This window comes from Silene latifolia, chromosome 8, assembly GCF_048544455.1.
Source record: "Silene latifolia isolate original U9 population chromosome 8, ASM4854445v1, whole genome shotgun sequence".
Taxonomy (NCBI): Eukaryota; Viridiplantae; Streptophyta; class Magnoliopsida; order Caryophyllales; family Caryophyllaceae; genus Silene; species Silene latifolia.
In genome coordinates, this window is record NC_133533.1 from 68,886,240 (window position 1) to 68,904,986 (window position 18,747).

Sequence of the window (18,747 nt, forward strand, 5' to 3'; positions counted from 1 at the left end):
CTCAAGTTGCTTAAGGAGCTTGCTAAAAGATAGGGTTTCCCTACTCGGTTTTAATAATATGAATGCATGCTTAATTAAGTGTCCATTGTCATTGTTTCCATGGTTGAGGTAGTAATGCATCATGTCATGATATTGGGAATTGTTGTGAGTCCCATATTGATGTCGATATCGCATTATAACATGATAATGAGATATTTTTACTTAAGCAGTCGGAATATTTATGGAACTGTTGTTCATAGCATATTTGGGATTGTGTTTCATGAGGAGTTTCATATTTGACTTGTTGTGTTGCATATTGCATACATGTGATTATTGTGGATGTTAGAGAATGTGGTGGAGTTGTAATTATGATACACGATTGTTGAGGAGACGTAAGGCGGTTCGGGAGACTGTCTTACACTTGGATCTTCTATTGGAGCTTCCCGTTCTAAGAGGGACATGCACGTTTATGACTTGAGTACGGAGGGACTCCTATGGTGTCAGGACATCTGGCAGGTGTCTGGTTAGCGCCCGGGCTCGGTACCACGGGCATGTTTCGAGTACCTGTTTTACGGGTTGCGATCCGGCTTTTTGGTGGGCGGTGCTGTGGTGCCATCATCGGGATATATATGGAGATGGAGATTGTGCCTCATGTGTTCATCATTTTCTTGCATATTCGTATTCATCTGTCATTGCATAAGTATTTGTATTATCGAACTAATGTGTGTATATTGTGTGTAACTGACGCCTGCTTTAATTGGGGTGGCTTGTGATGAGCTATATGATATCTTCGGTCATATGGGGAGTAGTTTGAGTACAAATTTGGATTTGGTAGCGAGTGGGACCATGAGCCGAGACACGGAGTTGGAGTCGAGTTGCATAGTCATATAGTAGTTGATATAGCTGTAGTAGTTTTATCAAGTGTAGAAATCACTTGTATTATTCATTCATTCATTATGTAATTCATTAAACATGTTATTTGTATAAAGTGTTGCTTAATTGAAGTTCCGATTCACTGCCTTAGGAAATCGAGATGGTGACATCTCCCGATTACCTTGGTTGAGTAAGAAGGGGGTGTTACAGGTTATAACTTAATCAAAATGCTATGATAAGGTAAGACAAAACATAATTATATTCTCCTAAACACAATTGTCTTGTACACATGTTTGTAATAAATCCTTCTGTTATACTTTCAAACAGAGCTGGCTTATTATACTTCAAATTTATTTTAGGCAGATTAACTCTACCTCTGATTTACCTTTGCTGAGCTCACCTAAATAAACACTACCACGCCTATGATAGTTGTCATGTAACGTGAACGTGTAAAGGTAGTCGGAACACTATGATTTGCTAAGAGTATAAATGCACATAATTTTAACCATGATCTCTTGGTCGGTTAGCCACCTGAAGCTATTAACTCAAAATATTTATGGTTATTATTGTAATACTTCCACGAATGAGATGTGGATATGCGTGCTTCGTAAAATAACAACCAGTACCGTTAAGGCGTTAACAATAATAATAGACTGCCCAGGCATGAAGAGGATAATAACACTGCTATTTTTCTAAAATATATATCACAGGCCACATGACATCTATGTTTTTTCAAGCTATTAGAATTTCTTTGAATTAACACTATTTGATTTAATGCTTAAACAAATAATCATTTAAGTGTATTTTATTTTGCTCGGGCCTTGGTTTCCTAAGTAGACACTATTTCTAAGAGAATAAAGATGAATTTGCAAGAAGTTACCTCTTCATCCTGAAAAGTGATTATCTGGTATAACAGCCATTGGTTCTCTGAAGAATGCACAGTCGTTATCTCGATGACCTTCACCTTTATTTTGCCAAGTGTAGAAATGTTTATGACAAATCAATTACTCAAGTTCGACTTGCATCGATAAATCATTTAATATGTTTTTGTAATTAAGTATTTTATGATGTTTACATACACGGTCTAACAATACACACTCAAAGAAGAACGTTATATGACTTAACAACAATCATACACTACGCTATGCACCTCATTTAGTGTTATAGCGATTAAAGTAACAACTTATTTTTCTTTCTTCTGTATAAAATGTTAACGTATTACAAGTAAAAGTACTATCACAAATTCTCATTTAAGACTGACAAAGTACTATATACCACTGGATGTCTCTGGAAAAAAAAAAAAACATTCCACACAATTAAGTATTAACAGTGTATCCTTCAAATAACAAATAATTCTATTTGGAAAATTTGGTTTATATGATCCTACTAATGTGTTTAAAACAGCTAGGATCCTACTATTTAATACACATGTCTTAAATTAACAAAAACTTATCTTTTATCCCATAAAACAAGCCAACAAAGCAGTAGAAAAGTCTGATTAATATGTCGAAACCAACTAATTAGGAGTAATAATTCAAAGTTGTTTTATAAATTTCCTATTAGTAGATAATTATTGAGTCACTTCTTCCATATAAGGAAACAAATTTGTTACATATTAACTCAACCTTATCTATTTTTATTGGTTTAACATATTTACCTCCTACTTACCACATCCTTCCTATTTATTCACAAATCATATAAAATGGTTCATTTTCTCATCAATTTAATTCAAATCAATTCAACAAATTATAAAGACAACATTTATTTTTTCATCTTAAAAACCTTACTCTATAATCACTCGAATTTAGGGCTTCCAGTCTCGTACTAATTAAAATTCTTACAAGCGTTCTATTTTATTGTTTATCGTCAAAAAAGTATAAACTTGACATCGAACTAAAGTGATCTTGATTAATATGAGTTCTGACGAGCTTAAAAAGCACATGTCATCGGATACGACGCCAATATGGAAGATCATCTCGGTTGCATCGATAGCGGCCGGAGTGCAATTTGGGTGGGCCCTTCAACTATCACTCTTGACCCCCTACGTACAACTTTTAGGTGTTAGTCATGCAATGTCGTCCTTAATTTGGTTGTGTGGACCAATATCTGGTATATTGGTCCAACCAATTGTGGGCTATTCGAGTGACCGGTCCAAATCTCGGCTCGGACGAAGAAAGCCTTTTATTGCAACTGGTACCACTTTAATATGCATTGCTGTGCTTTTAATTGGTTTTGCTGCGGATTTTGGCCATAATCTGGGTGATGATCTTACTAAGAAGACTAAACCTAGAGCCGTTGCCCTTTTTGTCGTTGGGTTTTGGATCCTTGACATTGCTAATAACATAGTTCAGGTATTTTTTTCTATGTTTTATCTCATTATTTTTAACGTGAAATATAAAATTTAAAATGTTAAAATTGAGTAGTTCAGTTTATTATGTAATAAGACGGTTTTATCTATCTTTATTAGACATTATAATAAAATTATTAGTTAGAAATTCGGTTAAAATTAATTTAGCATATGTTAAAAAAAAGGTATTTGATCAGATTTTCAAAATTGTATGAACTTTTAGATTTGAAATCTTATGTGTTAAAAAATTTTCACGTCCGTATTTTAAAATATTGTTACTTGTAGGAATCTTAAGGTCCATAAGGAGTAAAATTAATGTAAAATTTTCTTTATTTACAAAAATTTGTGAGACGATAAGGATCTGGAATAAATGATGTATAATAAAGAATAATTGAATTAGAAAAACATTTTCCCCAATTTAAAGTCAAGCAAAAATGCAATTTTACTTCAACCATTACTTGTTGATGCTAATATCACAGGACCCAAGTAGAGCATTTTTGGCCGATCTCTCAAGGCACGACCATAAAAAAATGAGATTAGCAAACGGGTTCTTCTCGTTTTTCATGGCAGTAGGGAACATTTTAGGATATGCAGTTGGGTCGCTTCCAGCATCCTACAAGTTCCTTCCTTTCACAAAGACAACTTCTTGTGACACATACTGTGCCAACCTTAAAACATGCTTTATAATAGACATTGTGTTCCTTTTGTTAGTCGTTGTGGTTCCGTTGTTCATAGTGGCAGAGCCAGAAGTCGAGAGTGTTCATGACGATGGTGTCCCTTTCTTTGCGCAAGTCAAGACCTCTTTTAAGAACCTTGGAAGGCCAATGTGGATTCTTTTCCTTGTTACCGCATTCAATTGGATTGCTTGGTTCCCTTTTATCATGTTTAACACTGATTGGGTTGGTCTTGAAATCTATGGTGGTAAACCTCAGGTAAATTTTATATCTTACAGAGTAGAAGTATTACACAAATAATGAGAACTTTAACGTTTTTATCGAATTTATCAAGTCTCTTTAAGCCGATCAATATAAGGTGCCTATACACCTTAAGTAGTAAGATGAATAATACTCTTATCATCCAAAACAAGTATTTTTTTTTGGGGGGGGGGGGGGGGGGGCAATAAGGGATACGATTTGTTGCTTTCCAGAGCCTCATATTACTTTATTTGAACCCTTATTTGATAAAATTTATGAATGTTGATTACATATCACATGAGTTTGCATCCGCCAAGATTAAAATTACTCATGTGACATATTCTAACTCGAATTTGAAAAAATAAAATCGGTGTATATCCACCTTAATTTTGACAAGTTACATGATTCTATTTAACAGGGAACGGAAGATCAAAAGAGGATATATGACATGGGAGTAAGAGCGGGGTCACTAGGGCTAATGTTAACTGCAGCAACACTCGGGTTAATGTCTCTACTTATAGACCCAATGTCAAGAATGTTGGGTGGTGCAAGAAGGACATGGGGTGTTGTCAATTTCGTGCTAGCGGCAGCCTTAATATGTACATTGCCCATAACCAAATCGGCTGAGCGCGCTAGGAGGCATGTGCCTCCTGGCACACCACCTAGTGGCAGTATTAAAACCACCACATTATTCCTTTTTGCCGTCACTGGTATTCCACAAGCGGTAAGTTCCATTACTAATACATATTAACGGATTCAGTTATCTCTTTGCTCGTTTTATATTACTGATCGAGCTTCGATGTATATAATTTGTGTAACAGGCCACTTATAGTATTCCTTTTGCATTAGCCTCAATGTACTCATCCGACTCAGGAGCTGGCCATGGTAAAAAAAATTTGCCCTTGATATGAACATGGATGAAAAATAAGTAAAACTATTAGTCATAATTATTTGACCCTTTATCATTGTTGTTTCTTAATAGGTTTGTCATTAGGATTGATGAATCTGGCAATCTGTGTACCACAGGTAAATACTTCGTACAACAAAATCAATTACTATTATGAACGTATAATTATATATGTGCTAAACATACTTCACTTTCAAGTTGTAACTTTTCAAAAAAAAAAGGAAGTAAAAACTAACCATTTTTTTTCTTGTTTATTGTGTAGATGTTGGTGTCACTAATCAGTGGACCATGGGATAGTTTATTTGGAGGTGGCAATTTACCAGCATTTTTACTAGGAGGTGGCTCAGCAATAATAAGTGGGATTTTAGCTCTTACAATCATCCCTCCTTCCAGTGCAAATGCATGAGAATTACGGAGAATAAATTAAACCCGAAATTCCAAAAAAAGAAAAAGAAAATCAGTTCTTTAACTTACATGGAAACATTATATTTTGAGGTTGAGGATGAAATATACAAAACCTCATTTATATATTGTTCTCACCTCTAATGACGCAAATTATTCATAAGGCTACAATGTCATCGGATTGTGCTATATAGGATACTTGCACAAGTTTGTAAAAGTGTAGCCATCTGAAATAGTTCATATTGTCTCGAGAATAATTTGCTTTGTGTAAGACATGAGCTAATCTTAATGTTATGATGATGTTGTAAGATCATCTTTATCTCTGGAAAAAAAAAGAATGATATATAAGATTTTCTCTTTTTGGATGGTAAGCCGAACTATAATCTTTCTCGATTTTGGTATTACTTGTACTAGAAAATGAAAAATAATCTTAGAATTGCTAAAATTGAAAATTATTTACACAGTACTGGTCATGTTTTACTAACAACTGATTGAAATTGGCAAAAACAGGTCATGAATTCACATTTTAGTTAGCAGATTTATTGACATATATGATAAACATATTCATCTAGAATAATTTATTAACGGTGTTTGGTAAACAATAATTTAAATTAATAGATTATTTTCTTCCTTTGTTAACTAACAAACAAGGACATTATATATAAGATTTTATATTTCACAGTTTTTATTATCTACTATGAGATGACAAGTTCTCCCAAAATTAGTTAAACTGAAAAGGATTCATACGGCATACATTGACATAACCAAAGCCAATCAATAAGCTAAATAATTTTTCACAAAAAGAAATCTTGGATAAATAAGATTACTATTTACTAGTCCCGTTTATACCATTCTCTGTCATTGGTCATCAATGCGTAGAAGTCAGGGATCGTTTAGTTTATAAGAAGAATTGTAATTTTACGGAAAGAACATGTGATTTCCACGATTTTGTATTTCACATGAATTGGGAGAAAGTTGTTTGGTTGAAATAGAGGAAGTGATTTCTACAGAAACTTGAGGTGTCGAGGGAATAGGTAAGAACATCCTACATAATGGAGGATTAGAGTTCTCGCAGAATTCCGATTCATCTGATTTATGGAAATAAACAATCCACTAATATTTGCAAATCTCAAATGTTGTAATTAATATTCATATGGTATAGAAAAGTTAACCAAAGACTAAACTCAATATAAAACTTAGCACACTAGAATGCTAGATGAAATTGAACGCATGGAATGTATTATTTCAAGTATATAATCTTCAAAATTAATACTTCCTTTACTTACAGTAGGGCTCAAAGGCCCACCATTTCTCCACGCATATTTGTAGGATATATCCACCTTATCGTGAGATAGGGGATATAACTCATATTAGACTTGGTTGATACCCCTATATGCATATATTTTAGAGCATAAGAAGACGGTCTTAAGAGAACTCTTAAATGTTTCAGATTTTGAGGGATAAATACAATGTACTCTCTGTTATGAATAAGAGAGAAAGTAGAGACCATAAAGAGTAAATAGTTTTATTCATAGGGAAGGGGTATATATAGTAGAAAAGTACATTGTATTTAGGTAACAGAATATCTCCTAAAGATATCATAATATATGGACATCCATATAACATCTATAAGATATTTCATAACACTCTTCCTTTGAAATCCATCATCAGAGAAAAAGTCTCGCTAAATCCTTTATTAGAAAAATCTTCATGACACAAAAAAATCTAATAAAAGAAACAGAGTACAACAATCTCTGTAATTGGCACTACGTGTTGCCTCGTTAAAAACTTTGCCTGAAAAACCCGGTGGGACAAAACCATGGCTAAGGGAAAAAGAGTGCAACGCGTATCTACTCCCCCTTATCAAAACATCGCTTGGCATCCTTGAGAAGACGTAGCCCGAGTTGATTGATTAGCTTCTCAAATGTCTTGCTCACAACCGCCTTAGTGAACACATATGCGGGATTTTTACTAGAGCGAATTTATTGAACACTAATGACACCATCTTTTTGAAAATCATAAGTATAAAAGAATTTCGGCAAAATGTGTTTCGTTCTATGACCTTTGAGGAATCCTGCCTTGATTTGAGCAATGCACGCTGTATTATCTTCATGTAAAATATAGTTGGTGACTTATTTCTTGGAGATAGATCGCATGATCCTTTAATATAATGAGTAACTGATCTCAACCATACACATTCTCAACTAGCTTCATGAATTGCAAATAACTCAGCGTGATTTGAAGAAGTGGCGGCTATAGTTTTCTTCACTGAGAGCCTTGAGATGAGAGTATTACCATATGTAAACACATCACAAACAGTTTGCGAGCGACCATTATGTGGGTCTGATAAATAACCTGTATATGTAAAATCAACTAACTCTATTTTGCATTTATTAGAATAATATAAACCCATATCAAACATACCTCGAAGATAGCGAAGTAAAAGTTTAACTCCATTCCAATGCCTTTGAGTTGGACAACAGCTATATCTTGCTAAGAGATTTATTGAAAATGATATGTCGGGTCATGTATGACTAGCAAGATACATCAAAACTCCAATAACACTCAAATATGGTACTTCGCAACCAAGAACTTTCTCATTTTTCTCTCGAGGTCGAAACGGGTTAATTCTTCACATCAAGTATTTTTACAACCATAAGAGTATTCAAAGGATGTGATTTATCCATCTTAAATTGTTTTTTAGCACTTTATCAATATAGATCCCTTGATGTGATAGAATTTCATTTTTAAGATGTGATTTATCCATCCAGTTATTGATTTTCTCCCCCTAATGTTGGAAAGATTGATTCGACAAAATTACAATCAGGAAAACGGGCCATAAGTAAATCTCTCGTAAATGATTAAACATTTAATAATCGATGGAGATTCGAACCCAACACATATTCTCAACCTTCTTTGAGGTCCCATCTTTGTACATTGTGGTGAAATAATTGGAACATATACACCACAACCAAAAATTATTATATGAGAAACATTTGGTTCGTGACCAAAAACCAATCTTTAAGGGAGATTATTTATGATAACTTGTTAGTCTGATACGATTTAATTGTGCCGCATGTAAAATAGGATGTCTTATGCTGAAATAGGCATTTAGACCTTATAAGCATTGGTCTCACAATCAATTGAATGCGTTTTGTTAATAACTCAGCAAGGCCATTTTGTGTGTGAACATGTGCTACAGGATTGTCAACACTTATCCCAAAAGACATAAAATAATCATCAAAAGTTTGTGAACTAAATTCACCAGTATTATCAAAATAGGTAGTCTTAATGGGATAATTTAGAAAGTGAGCTCTTATTCTTATCAATTGAGTTAGTAATCCCGTAAACGTCAGGTTGCAAGTTGAAAACAAGGAATAATGTGGCCATCTAGTTGATGCATCAGTTAATACCATAAAGTATCGAAGTGGTCTACTTGGTGGATGTATAGCTCTCCAAATATCACCTTGTATCCTTTCAAGAAATATAAGGCATTCATTTCCTGTATTTGTAGATGATGGTCTAATAATTAACTTGCCTTGAGAATAAGCGGCGCATGAAAAATAACTAGTTTGAAGAATTTTATGTTTCTCCAATAAATGGCCACATGAATTTTCAATAATTTTTCGCATCATTAATGATCAGGGATGGCCAAACCGGTCATGCCAAACAATAAAGTTATGGAAACTTTTGGTTTAATAGTAAATGAGATTCAAGTGCACAAATTTTCTTATAATACAAGCTAGAAGATAATGTTGGTAGTTTCTCAAACACAATTTTATTGTTCAAATTTAAACGTGTGATATAGAGCCATATAGGTATTCAACCCCTTTTTCATTTGAGCAAATTTCTTTTAGACTTAGAAGAGTACAAAGCCTCCTGAATTACATTAAAAATCAGCAAATTTCTGCGGATTATGGAGATGATTAGGGGTTAATCTATGCTTGTTGTGTATGATTATTGATTAATGGTTCTGTTGGGCCTGATATTTCCACGCCTGCCCTAGCCTGATGATCAGGGTATGGCCGTCAGGGTAGTTCAAGTTCGGTACTAAATAACCAAGCCTGGACCCCTGTACCATCTTCATAATCAAGTTCAACCCTAGCCTGACAGTCAAGACAGAAGTGCCAGGGCAGCTTAGGACAGGCGCCAGGCAGGAGAGGACAACGATCAAGTAAGAAGATATTATTAGACCAAATCAAGGATAATTATGGAGAATATTTCAGCATTATTACACCAATTAAGAGAGCAATTAAGGAGAAGATTATACCATATCATCAAGCACATTTATCCGGATATTGATGAGCATTGAAGGCGCAAGTAATGGCGTCATTAAGAGAGAATATTACGCCATAATTGTGAAGATTATTCAGTCTAATGAAGATTACTATATAAGGGGGAGTCAAGATCATTTCAAGACACATTCTATTACATTGCAAGCAAGTACATCACAACACTTATGCAAAATACTCTATATTGTGCTAGTTATACGATAATTCTCAATAATACTTAGTGAAATCCTCTCCTGGCTTGGTGCCCGTGGTTTTTTTCCCATTTAAGGGTTTTCCACGTACAAATTCTGTTTTTATTCTTTACTTTATTAGCTTTACTTTACGCATATATTAGCCTGCCCTGCGTTCGTAGTCGAGATAGTTGAGCTAGTTAACCCTTCAATCACTCTACCCTGACCTGATTCAGCCTTGCGCAGAATCCACCCAAAACAATTGGCGCCCACCGGGGTATCTAGCTCATTAAAATCTTTTTTCCTTCCCACAAAAAAAAAAAAAAAAAACTTTTTTCCCTCTCACAAAAAATCTAAAAAAGAAATTAATAGAAAATGGCACAACCCACTGTGGAAGAGCAATTGAACGCTGCCCTACAACAGTTGGCAGAAATGGAGAATCTGAAAGAAAATATGGCTCACAGCGAGGCTGAAATCTTACAACTGAAAGAATCTGTGTCAGCCCTGAAACAGAAGTTGGAAAAAACTCAGGGATCAGGCTCCAAAATTCAGCCGGGAACTCCATTCTCATCAATCATTAAGCATTTCGATTTTTCAAACTTTGGGAGCCCTAGCATCAAGAAAGTGATCAATATTGATGATGAAGAAACTTCCAAGGATAATGAAGAGAAGCCTGATGAGACAGGAGCAGCAATCATAATGGCGGTAGTCCAGGAGATCAAGAAGCTCCATGAAAAATTCGAAAAAAATACCTGGAGTACCCATCACCATGGAAGAGGCTGCACCTGATAGTTATGCTGATTCACCCTTTGTGGATGAAATAGCAAATGTGGATCTCCCCAAAAAATTTATAGTTCCATCCATGAGGACTTATAATGGGACCTTAGATCCGTAAAATCATGTGGCCTTCTATAAACAAAAAATGTTGGCAGCATCAATTCCAAGCGAGTATAGGCAGGTCTACATTTGCAAAGGATTTGGAACAACCCTAACCGGTCCTGCGCTGTAGTGGTACATTAACCTGCCCAATGGAAGTACCAAGTCCTTTGCTGACCTGATCAACACCTTCAACCAGCAGTTTGCAAGTAGTAGGGAATTGGAGAAGCGTTCCAATGACCTATACAGGATTACCCAGAAGTCGGATGAGACCCTCAGAGCTTTCCTGAACAGATTCAATAAAGAGAAGGTGTGCATTCCTAGATGTGACGTTGGGACAGCAGTGGAGGCATTCAGGCAGGGAGTATTACCCCATAGTAACCTCTATAGAGAACCCACCAAGTATCTCTGCCATACCTTCGAGGATGTTCAGGCCAAGACGCTTGCTTATATCAGGCTAGAAGAAGACAAAAGCTACAAGGTTGGAGCATCCAGTAATACAAAAGACTATAAAAAGACGAACAGGAAAAGTGCAGGTTACAACAGGGGAAGAAATCACAGGACAACCCCGTATACCAGGCCTGATTATTCAGAAGTCAACTTGACACAAGAACAGCAAGGTAAGACTAAGGTTCATCAACCTATTTCTGAACATAACTTCTGTGTTGACATTACAGGCCTGATCCAGCGACTTGACAACATGGGACCAGTAGTCAGATGGCCCAGAAAGGTGGACAACCCTAATCCAAGAAGAAACCGGACTAAATGGTGTGAGTTCCATATGGATGTAGGACACGCAACAGAGGACTGTTTTACTCTCAGAAAGAAGGTAGCCTACCTATTGAAGGCTGGATATCTCAAATATCTGATCAGAGGTAGCCAATCTGATCAGAACAGGAGCAACCAGGAGCAAAAGCAAGAGCGCAATCTTCCTCCAGTACCCCCTCTCTATGAAGTAAAATTCATAAATGGTGGATCGAAAATTTGTGGCCTGACCAGTTCAGCAGCAAAAAAGATAGTCAGGACTCCTCAGACGAAGTCACCCTGTAAGCCAGATAGTTTACCACCCATCACATTCAGTGATTGTGACTTGGTAGGCATCCCTGATCTGCATCATGACGGCCTGGTGATTTCCATACAAATTGAGACTACCAATGTAAGGAGGATCTTAATAGATAGAGGCAGCTCGGTGAACCTGATCATGCTAGATGTACTCAAAGCCATGAAAATTTAAGAGGACCAAATTATTAAGAAATCCAACGTCTTGGTAGGATTCAGTGGAGAAATAAGGAACACGTTAGAAGAAATCTATCTCCCTACCTATGCTGAAGGTGCTGCATCCTATGGAAGATTTGGGGTCCTTGACTATCTGTCCTCCTACAATGTCATTCTAGGCAGGCCATGGATCCACAACGTCAAGGCCGTTCCCTCAACCTATCACCAGTGTGTCAAGATACCAACAGAATGGGGAATATATCAAAGGTGAGCATAAATCAGCCCAGGAATGCTACACTGAGGCCCTAAAGCCTACCAAGGCAGGTAAGTCCCTTGCATAGCAATTACAGTACCCTGTCAGGAGCACATACATAGCACCACCAAAGATGGAAACGGATCAAATAATCCTCGATTCTGAGTGCCCTGACAGGTATGTTCTAGTTGGGTTTGATGCCCCTGACACTATCACGCCTGATTTAGTAAGTTTTCTCAAAAATAAATCTTCCTGTTTTGCTTGGTCTCACTTTGATATGACTGGAATTAGGGCGGATGTTATCACTCATAAGCTTAATATTGACACATCTTTCAAGCCTGTGCAACAAAAAAGACGCAAATTCGTACTTGAAAGAAATCTGATCATCAATAAAGAAGTAGACAAGCTCCTGAACATGGGCATGATCAGGGAAGTTATGTACCCTGAATGGCTAGCAAACGTGGTTATCGTACAAAAGAAGAATGGAAAATAGAGAGTCTGTGTAGATTACACTGACCTGAACAAAGCCTGCCCTAAAGATCCATTCCCTCTACCACACATTTACGCCATGGTAGATGCAACGGCAGGGTACGAGATGCTAACATTCATGGATACTTCCAGTGGATTCATCCAGATAAAGATGCATCCTGCTGAACAGGAGAGTACTGCATTCATTACTGACTGAGGCATATATTGCTACACTGTCATGCCATTCGGTCTAAAGAATATAGGGGCAACATACCAACACCTGGTCAACACGATGTTTAAAGATCATATTGGGGACATTATGGAAGTTTACATCGATGATATGGTGGTAAAATCCAAGAATGCACAAGATCATGTGGAACATTTAGATGTAGCATTTCAAATCTTGGAAAAATATAACATGAAGCTCAACCCTGCAAAATGCCACTTTGGAGTTTCCGCAGGGAAGTTCCTAGGCTATATTGTGACAAAACGGGGCATAGAAGATAGTCTAGAACAAATTAAAGCTATACTAGAGTTACAGTCACCCAAGTCTGTTAAGGACATCGAGATACTGACAGGCAGGGTGGCTGCCCTGAATAGGTTCATATACAGATGTTCTGAGAGGTGTAAAACATTTTATAGCCTGCTCAGGAAAAATAAACAGTTCCACTGGACACCTGAACATGAAGCAGCCTTCCAGGATCTAAAGTTATACCTTTCATCTCCACCTTTACTGGCCAAGCCAGAAAAAGGGGAACCCCTGTCAGTATACCTATCCGTAACCGACACAGCAGTATGTGCAGTCCTGGTGAAGGAACAAGAAGGTCAGTAACACGCCGTCTATTATGTAAGTAATAGTCTACTAGACGCTGAAATGAGGTATGGCTTGCTTGAAAAATATGCATTAGCTTTAATCATGTCATGTGCAAAATTACGCCCCTACTTTGAATGTCACCCTATAATAGTTAGGATTAACCTACCCATAAAATCTGTCCTGCGGAAGCCTAAACTGCCAGGCAGGATGGCCAAATGGTCAGTCCAGCTTAGTACCTATGTAATTACTTTTAAACCCAGGATAGCAATCAAATCACAGGCCTTTGCAGACTTTGTGGCTGATTTCAGCCCTAACCTAGAATCAGTCATGACCAAGGAAGTTCACCAGTTAGAAAATAAAACATCAGACCAGGAATGGACGCTGTTCACAGATGGGGCATCCAATGTACGGGGTACAAGGTTATGATTAGTGCTAAAATCGCCACAAGGGGACATAATAGCCCAGGCTGTGAGTTGTGAATTCAAGGCTACCAATAATGAAGCAGAATATGAAGCCCTCATAGAAGGACTCAAGGTAAGTCTAGACCTCGGTGTTTAAAACGTAAAGGTAAAAACTGACTCACTCTTAATTGCCAATCAGATAAAAGAAATTTACACAGCTGTGGACAGCGCGGGCCCACGGGTGTGCTTGGGAGGAAGAGAACAAGCGTTTGCATTTTGTTGGAGTCACCACCAATTTTTATGGGGAAATTGGAACCGTTCGAATACCTCGTGCCATGTCAAGACACAAAGTGGAGACATGAACACCAAGCAATCGTTACCCTTAGCATTCTATGTCTAGAATGACTCTCGTGGATGCCAATGAACACGGATGTTCACAGAGATCTGGAGTAAGGGGTGAAGGTACGTATTAGGAAGCTCTTTTGATCGAACACCTAATCCCGCCCGCCTCGATAGCGGCCTCTACTAATGATTAGGGAAATTGTCTATACTCGATATGTGACACCCTTAAAAAGATTAGCGATAAATAACGCGTAAATTCTACAGAAAAACTGACAGGATATGTTTGTAATTGGTTCAACTAGACAAAACCTATAATTTTTAAAACTTTCCTAAACCATTCACAAACATTTCCAACATTCCCAAGAGGAGGGTGCCAAAACCTGCAATGCTAACGAACTAATTTACATGCCATAGCTAACGATAAGAAAATTTACATGCCATAGCTAACGATAAGAAAATATAATATATACATAACCAAACTAGGTCCAAGGTTCTCTTGCTCACTAGCTCGTCCGTGAACCCCAACTAAGCATCAAGTACCTGTCAATCGCATTTTATACAAACACGAAAGCCACAATTCAGTGGGGAGTAACTTCGAGTCCTCCCAGCCACGAAACGTCATATTTAATGTAACATGTAATGTAACATGTAAACAACATGATAATTAATCTAATTTCCAAGTATTCTATCATATGAATACTAAACTGACCAATTTAAACTATCATGTGGAACATATAATAGGTAGTAATCCAAACTTTATCAATTGTAACCGGCTTACATCTCACCTATTACAATTCATAAAGTCACCATACAAGAAAGGGCAATATATCAAAGACAGGCATAAGTTCTTAGCACGGTCAATAGTCACTCTGTAACTCGAGTCTATACCACGAGGTAGGGAAGGTAATCGAACCGGTATCTTGGCTCAGCGGTTAATATTAATAAAACATGGCCAAGACACAACACAACCCTAGCCTAAAATCTGCGCAGACCTAGACATGCGGATACATACCACCGCACCCAAGACCCACAATTTTTCTAAAACAAAGTGAGTACCCTAAGGAGTCCACCAAAGGGTTGGCTAGTACTTAAGCTGACCACTTACTCTCAAAATAAGTAACGAGGTCATGCCCCAACTTGGATATAAACCCACCAAGTCAGGAACACAAAGGCTATTAAGCAGTGAACATATACTCGTCAAAGACTATAAAGACCTATCTATGATGAAGGCCGAAATACTCACCTAGGACCTAGTCCCAGCTAGTCCCAGCTTGAATACTTTAGCCCACACCACACAAGACAAGTAAGACACCCACTTAACTATAAGAGGGCAAAGAGTCCAACTTACCAACATAAATGCTAACATTCTATCATGTGAAAGCTATATAAATGTCTATTCAGCAGACAATCCAACATTATCCTCAATAAGTATTCAATACCAATTTCCAATTCTAACAATATTAACCATATTAAAGGTTTCAGGGAATCTAGGGCCGTTTCTACAATATAAGAAGCTATTAAATTCAACCAACTATACATGTGAACTAAAAACTTGATAAATGGCCTAAAACAAGAAAAAGGCCGATTATCCAAATCATATAAAATTTCATCCAACCGAATTTTTACCCGCAACCCCAGCCCTGCGACAGGTACGGGTTAAATTGCGGCTGACCAATCACTCAATTGATTGACATCGAATCAGTCAAAGGGACTAAGGCTCAGTTTTCGGCACAATCAACAAAACATTACAATTAGCACTATAAAATTCATTTTGAGCCTATTCATTACAATTTTATTTTATAATCTATCCTAACATGTGCAACTACTAATATAAACTTAATTTTTACCATTAACATAACTTTTACTACTAATATGATTCAATTCAAAAGTATACTCATATGTGACTTATACTAACTATAACATTAATGAACCCGAAATGACAAATATTGCATGAAAAACCGCGAAACAAGCGACGGACCAACCCGGGTCAAGCACGGGCCTGCCGCGGCCCGTCACGGGCCTGTTTCACTGCTGTGAACAGTACCGCGGGTCTGTGAACAGTAACTTATCTATAAATTTTTCGGTAAAACGACGCCAAATACTCATACGGACTCCGAATTGAGTGATTCAAGTGGCTAAACCACCTAATTTTTCGACGCCGTTCAATCTGTCATATTTTTGGAAACATTGGAAAATGTCTCGGTCCGGTACTAACATGTTCCAGCCAACCCGCGGATTTGTCCCATCAAATAATTACTCATCCAAATTTGTTCTAAACCATAATATACAAATGGTTAACTTAAACTAACAAAAGACAAGCATTAGACATGCATGCAACCCATTTTATCATGTGAAAATTTACTACTCAAACAAAAAATCACAAAAACATACAAAAAGCAAAGAATGTGACGATTATTCGTCGAGTAACTCGAAATATGTTACCTTAAGCTAGAAAATGAGCAATTAGCACCTTGAATACCAAACCCTAATATACACTAGCTACTATCTTCGACAATATACGAGTCCCCAAACTCGTCCTCCAAATCTTCACCTAAATAAACAATAAAAACACAATAATAAGTACAAAATACCGAAATTATACCGAAAATCGTCTTAAAACAAGTTCAAGAAAACTGAAATTAAAATATACCAGGTTGTAGATCTCGACGAGAGGATTCCGGAAATATAAATTATGTGAAAATCCGACAAGAAATGAAGAAGTTATGGCGAAAACTAACTTGATTTCTTAAGTTTTAATGGTGTTTTGGTTTTGGGAAAGATAAAGAATGTAAAGGAAGGTGAGAAAATCAGAAAAAGAAAGGAAGGGGGAAGGGTGCCGCGGGTAAGGGAGAAAGGAAAGGAAAAGTGCGGGTTTTTAGTCGGGATTTTACGAGTCGGTTTTGGTTCGTCTCGATGATAATTAAAACCGCTTGTCAAATGCAAATTCCGACAAGACCAAAGTTCTTAAACACGAGATTACAAGAAAATTGAGTATTCATACGACCCATTTCCAAAACCGTTTACCCGATTTTCAAAAGAGTTGTAATTCTTTTCCCGATATGCCCTTATTTCGAATTAAAAGATTTTTACACGGTTTAAACCATTTTTAAACATTTCGAAACTATCAAAATAAATACTTTTCTTCAAAATATAATAAAATTATATTTCTTTGAATTATTTTTACTTCAAATACATTAATATTAAATTCAACTTGATTAATAAATTACTTTCGCAAAATAATAACGGTCCAAAATTTACGGGGCGTTACACGATATATCGTCGATTATATGCATGCAATGCAACATCCAAGTTTTAATCCTAACATGTGAGAATTAATACTAAGTCGGTGGACACGTAATTTAACATACAATTAATGTCGAAGTAGGATTTAATGCTCAATTACATGTGAAAACATACAAATGATACAAGAAATATGACAAATACAATAAAATAAAATTACAATAAAGAAAATTACAATAATTACATCGGGTTTAGCGATTTATGTCGAAAATACTTTCAAAACGGATAATTTGAGAAAACGAATAAAAGAGAGAAATAACGAACAAATCAGAAGGTGATAATACGATTAATAGTCCATTATACGTAAGCTAATTAAACTAGGTCAAGCAACAACGGAGTTCGAGAGAGAACTCAACTGGAAAGCGCGAAGAGATCGCGCCCTGGGAAAAAGCGCGCAGCAGGCGCTGCGTCTGTTCCAAGGGTGAGTTCTGGTTGTGAAGCTGGAACTGCAAATCGTTAATCTTAATTGGCTAATTTTAAGGATTGATTACGATATTTACTCGGATGAAAGTGATTATCAGGTTATTTACATGTGATTGATAGTCATAAAAGCAACAAAACATGGATGAGACGGATGCAAACGGATTATTTACATGGAAGAATGATCGATTAGTGACATGAGTGAACAAAATAGACTAAACATGATGAACTAATGACAAATTAATGACGAATATCATGGATAACAGGTGGAAAATATATCAAGGATCGAATTCCAGAAACCCGATATGAACAAATCGAATTCCTACAACCCGGATTGAATTTAATGACGAAAACCCGCAAATATGAGATTATAAGGGATTTAAGTGGAACTTTAATGACGAATTAAACATGTTAATGATGATGATTAATATACATGTGAGATGATAAGCTATTATGTCAAAGAATTAACAGGAAACAAATGAAACAAATAAACACGAACGAATTACAGATGACGAAGGAAGAAGAAAGGAAGCAGGAACTGCGGCAGCCTCACGAAGAGGCGCAGCAGTTGCTGCGTCCTTTCTCGACGGTCTGTCTTCTGGAAATCCGCAAAAAAAGAGATTTTAAAGTACGGTTTTAGAAATCGGTTTTAATAAGTATTTTCGACATAAACCTTACATTAATGATGATACAAAAGTAAAGAACAATAAATAAAAGAAGGATTTACACCCTCAGACTTACATGTTTGACGAAACGAGAAGGACTAAGTTATCG

At 36.6% G+C, this 18,747-nt stretch overlaps 1 protein-coding gene across 1 annotated transcript; it reads left to right on the forward strand.

Annotated features, from left to right (window-relative positions):
• The first annotated feature begins 2,577 nt into the window (after positions 1-2,577).
• On the forward strand, positions 2,578-5,793 carry LOC141596924 (sucrose transport protein SUC2-like). Its single transcript, XM_074417200.1, has 6 exons — positions 2,578-3,203; positions 3,679-4,131; positions 4,532-4,837; positions 4,935-4,998; positions 5,096-5,139; positions 5,283-5,793. The coding sequence occupies exons 1-6, from the start codon at positions 2,766-2,768 to the stop codon at positions 5,424-5,426; spliced, it is 1,449 nt and encodes a 482-aa protein (XP_074273301.1). The 5' UTR covers positions 2,578-2,765; the 3' UTR covers positions 5,427-5,793.
• The last annotated feature ends 12,954 nt before the right edge of the window (positions 5,794-18,747 follow it).

What these genes read in the sequence shown, in the direction of transcription:
- LOC141596924 (XM_074417200.1), top strand. Translation starts at nt 2,766, where the DNA reads ATGAGTTCTGACGAGCTTAAAAAGCACATGTCATCGGATACGACGCCA. An exon ending in TCACTGGTATTCCACAAGCG is followed by an intron (nt 4,838 to 4,934) that starts GTAAGTTCCATT and finishes TTTGTGTAACAG; the next exon opens with GCCACTTATAGTATTCCTTT. An exon ending in CGACTCAGGAGCTGGCCATG is followed by an intron (nt 4,999 to 5,095) that starts GTAAAAAAAATT and finishes GTTTCTTAATAG; the next exon opens with GTTTGTCATTAGGATTGATG.